This window comes from Mytilus californianus, unplaced genomic scaffold (assembly GCF_021869535.1).
Source record: "Mytilus californianus isolate M0D057914Y unplaced genomic scaffold, xbMytCali1.0.p SCAF_9, whole genome shotgun sequence".
Lineage (NCBI taxonomy): Eukaryota > Metazoa > Mollusca > Bivalvia > Mytilida > Mytilidae > Mytilus > Mytilus californianus.
In genome coordinates, this window is record NW_026262745.1 from 58,291,423 (window position 1) to 58,296,555 (window position 5,133).

The window sequence follows — 5,133 nt, forward strand, 5'->3', positions numbered from 1 at the left end:
AGATTTGAATTACAACCCTGTCTATATTTACCTGCATAGGTAATTTATATTTAAACGTCATGCACTCGACTGCAGACATGTGAGGTAATCATTCTAAATTTAGATTATGATAATTTGAATCAAGAAACCGTGTGTCTTTTTTAAATTCATTTGAAAGGATATTTTGAAGTTCTGTTAATGAGACTGGTCATTTTAAAGACATAATGGATATTAAAGGTAAACATGTTTTCTATAGTTATTGTGTGTTACTCACTATGCATGCTGATCAAATTGTGTTAAAAAGGCACATTGTAAGTTTCCATTTAATATGTACGATGAATTAAACAATAATGAATAGTGAAATTGTTGATGAATGATTGTTATAGAAATTTTTAATAATAAATACTAATTGCCCTGTCAAAATTATTTGGTTTATTGGTAATATACATATAAATGTATAGAAACGAAAGTACCGATATGGGTAAAACATATTTCCATACTATATTTACCTAAGACATGTAAGAGAAACTAAAAGTTTTGAATATTTTTTTTTGCAAATACGTAATGTGGTGTAAAAACAAATCACAAGATGTCTCACCACTAACTCCCAATACCCACGGAAAAGGACCTAGCTATACATATAACAATGGCGCAAAAGGAAATTCAGTACTATGCAAAATTGTATTACCCTAATAAACGTGTCTTTTTTGTGTGTACAATGTATTTCTACATAAGAAAATGCCTGTACTAAGTCGGGAATACGTTCGATGTGTTTGAGCTTTTAATTTTGCCATTTGAATAGGGACTTTCCGTTTTGAATTTTCTAACGAGTTCGGTATTTTTTATTTTTTTGTTTTTACTTTTTAGTGAAGGTCAAGTTTAATGGTTCGGGAACACAGCTATCGTCCCTTGATTTTCGTTGTCTACAAATATAGTCCCTAGTGTTGACAGTGTGTTACTTGCCATTTTTATACCCTTTCCAAATTTATTTCGTCAAGTTTAATGCATCAAATAGCAAGTAGAGGGATGAAATAACACTGTTTAAAAATTTGGATAATGCATTTTAAAGTAAAGTAATGATTCGGTCTACCTAACAAAGGTTAAAAATTAATATTCCGGAAGCTGTCAAAAGAATTCAAAACTCCTTTAACATAAAATTGTAAGCGCTGATGATTTTTTCTATAATTGTCCCAAAAGTAGTACACCACACTTTAATAATATTATGGAGAAAGTTGAGGTAGGATTTTTTTTAAATCTTTATTTGTCTAAAAGAATTGCACTACGAAATATCTGTTTTCTGGCCTAGTGCGTTGTACCGATAAGATGGCTTGATAGTTTGCCAGTGATAAAATATCAGTAACGTGATGTATTTGTTAAGTATTCATGTAAACACCTTATGTCTGACGTGTGTTTTTTTGTTTGTTTGTGCTTTTTTTTTTCTTTTTTTTTTTTTTTCAGTAACAAAATACAATATTCGTTTTCAAACAGAAAACACATACAGGCTGCATATCTACATTAATATGTGATAATGTTATTATTACAGATATGTCATTATCCCTTTACCATCACATGTGCAAACATTTAGTCGGAACAGAAAATCACGTTAAAACAATTAGACTGATGAATGCAGTTTGTGATGATTTATTAAGTGGCATCCCATCAGTGACTATTACCAGTGGTAGTTTTGGTGAAGGACTGCAGATGCTTGGTAGTGATTTAGATATTATGGCTGTATTAAAATACATCGAGGTCCACGAAACAATAGCATCTAATGCTTTTGATCCTATGAAAACGCATTTCGCGCTGATGACAGAAGATACAAAACCAGGTTTCGCAATGTTACGTCTAATAAGTAGTCCTCATCCTCCAATGCGGAAAAGTTGTGAAATATTCAGAAGAGACAACTATCTGTCAAATGTTTTATTCAAGAATTTCTTTTCGGCCGGGCTCATTATACATGGACCCTGCGTATCTGACAAAGAAGGTCTTTTTGACTTCGCAAGTTGCCTTCATAGTAAATATTGGGTCACGTCGGCATTACAATGGACTATGAGGTCACATAATTCATGGCCAGATGAAAATACAATGCAGATGATCATCAATCACGGGGTACTTTTTGTGCCAATTGGTTCTAAAGGGTCACCACACGAGGAATTGGAATGGCGAATGTCATTCTCAGTTGGAGAAAAATTTCTTATTTATACGTTTAATCACACGCAATTACTTTGTTATGCGCTCATGAAAATTCTTTTAAAGGATGTTATAAATACTGATAGTAGATGTACAGATTTGTTGTGTTCTTATTACATGAAGACAATACTTTTCTGGATATCAGAAGAATTTGAACCCTCTGTGTGGACGCCTGACAATTTAATACCGTGTTTTATGAGATGTTTCCGTCGGCTGATTTATTCTGTTGAGTATCAAGTTTTTCCCCATTATTTCATTCCAGAAAATAATTTGTTTGAGAATAAAATAGAAGGACTGGGTAGGTCTAATTTGAAGGATGCACTCCGTGTGCTACAAAGCTATGGATGGCGATGTATTACATTCTCAAAGCAAATTTCGTATGTTTCGATTTTGTCATTCAGCGTTCCAAACGATCAAAGTTTCTTTTATTATGAAGATATCGACAAGTTCTTAAATTCAAAAATTGTTGCTCGTGTTACTTGTGTGAATGGTGAACTCAATAACTTAAGTAAAGCTATTTATAATATTACGACTTATAACTCCAAAAAATTGAAATACCTTCATGTCTTTTTCATGTCAGTGGTGTGCAACAGACGTTGCCAGTACGTACGTCTGAGCGGTATTAACTGTAATAAGAACCAATATAAACAATATAACACTTGTCTGAGTTATCTACTGATGAGCATCCACCATGATTCTGTCTCAGGGTGGTTGATGCTTGCCTCGTTTTTCTATAAGACAAACCAATATAAAAAATCCCTCATCATTATTGTGTATGCATTATCGAAGTGTACACTGGACACACTATACCTTTTCACAGTTGTGTCAGTCAGACAAAATCTTCTAGCCAAATGGCACTTTGAACAAAAGCAAGGCTTGATGCGTTCGATAAAATTCGTACTAGCAGATCATGTTAATTGTGTAACTTCTTTATTTATTCCTAAGGAACTGCTAATAGATGGAGGTAAACAAAAAATACCGCCAAAAGTGTATGCACATTTTCTGTCTTTCTTGTGCCATTTCCGTCAGAACAATGAGCGTGAATGTCGAAACTCACTTAAAGATCTTCAGTCGACAATAGCCAAAGATTATTTCATAGGTCAGCATTCAGTTTTTCAACCATCAACTTACTACTGTCTTGGTACTGCTTTACAGTTAATGGGAGACAACGTATCAGCCAAACAAGCTTTCACTGAGACTTTGAGATTTCCTTCTAATATAAGATCTTTGAACAGACCGTAAAAGACCTGCATGGGTAGTCTAGGTCGTTTTAAAAAAAAAACTCGTTGTCGTCTAAGATAATGGTAATTCATTTTAAAGAGTTTTTTAACTTAACATCTTAAAGATTTTAGAATTTATCATTTCTGATACCAAATTTTCATTCCTCCTTATGATCTTTGATGTTTGAGGAGTCTAAGTTTCACTTAATTGCATTATATACCATAAATATCTGGTTGACAAAATTGAACAATTATTGCTTCTTTGTCAATATTTGCAATAAAATATTTTTTAACGATGTTCCATATTTTGATATAACAGTATCAATAAACATATCGCATATTCTCCTCGAAACTACATTTTCCTAGTTAGACAACGTTCTCAGGAAATCTCCAACAAAATGAACCACATGACTATGTTTACAGTCATTTGCTTTACGGAATGGCAGAGAGACGGACAGTCAGGATGGTCCTCGACCTTAGTTAATGAGCGATGTAAATAAATGTTGGTCCCTTCCGTTTCGTTACGTACGATTAGGCGTTGGCTAATGGTAGATTGCTGAATGGAAAGAAAAAAAAAACTGTCTTACTTTATTCGTTTTGTTGTTTAATTTGCTGTACAGTTTGTGAGTGTTTATTTTATTTTAATTTTATTTGACCGTACCAGAACAAGTATTTCATTTGCTCCTAGGAAAATGACGCCTACAAAGTTATATGTAAAGCCTCAGATGGATACATAAAGAAATACATCTAGTAAAGACGTCATAAACAGTTAAAGAAAAACATGACCTTGTGCAATGCCAAGATATAGGTATCGACAGATTGTAGATTCATGATATCAATAGAAGAAGTTTTAGATGTGTTCCCTTGTCCAAGTATATTGTCATTTAGACCCAGGGGATAATCTGTCTGAAGTCGTTGAATCCAAGAGAGTTCGAAAATTTTACGGGAATCTTCAAATTGTTTATGTATTGCCCTTGTTGTCTCTGGATGATTCGACTGGTTGAAATTTTATAAATTTGATATTGTGGTTGTGTTTACCTAAATGGTGGTAAATTATGCTGTTGAATTTCTTATGTTTTCGGAAGTGGTATAGATGTTCCTGTGTTCTTTTAAAACATATCCGTCCTGTTTGTCCTACATAATGGATAACACACTTTGGCTCAGTTCAAGTAACCAGATTTGTGAGGCTTACAGTTTTTCATGCAATGCTATTAGAAAAGGAAGGCGAAAAAGCTCTCCCGTTCACAGTTTACCTAACAAAATTATCCGAATATAATCTCGATCAGGTTTGTCATTTTATGGCATTGCAAGTCCTTTTTATTTAGTTTCTCGTTTTTGTTTAGTAATTATTGTTAAGAGACCACAACTACTGAGATAACACGAGTTTTCATATCAGTTATCAACATTCTTACAGAAATAGAGCTACTGAATGTTGATACATTAAAATTATATTGTATATCTTAAAATTTTATTTTTAACTGGTTCACTTTTGTTTGTTAGTTTTTAAATATCTTACATCAATAACTTTAAGTTACCTATTTATTTATATCTATGTTTATGCTTATATCGGGTTATGTGACCGTCATCAGTCATCGGAGGTCATCCCGATAGTTAATTAGATGACGTCTAAACTAAAACACTCGAAATTCTGATTCATCGAGTGAATGCATTTTTAACTGTTTATTTCAGACGTATTTTTATTTGGATATACGTTTAAGTATGTTATAAATCAAATAATAGAATT

At 32.9% G+C, this 5,133-nt stretch overlaps 1 protein-coding gene across 1 annotated transcript; it reads left to right on the forward strand.

The window, feature by feature from the left end:
• Nucleotides 1–203: 203 nt before the first annotated feature.
• On the forward strand, nucleotides 204–3,499 carry LOC127715971 (uncharacterized). Its single transcript, XM_052222072.1, has 2 exons — nucleotides 204–216; nucleotides 1,523–3,499. Exons 1-2 carry the CDS (start codon nucleotides 204–206, stop codon nucleotides 3,409–3,411), a joined length of 1,902 nt encoding a protein of 633 aa, XP_052078032.1. The 3' UTR covers nucleotides 3,412–3,499.
• The last annotated feature ends 1,634 nt before the right edge of the window (nucleotides 3,500–5,133 follow it).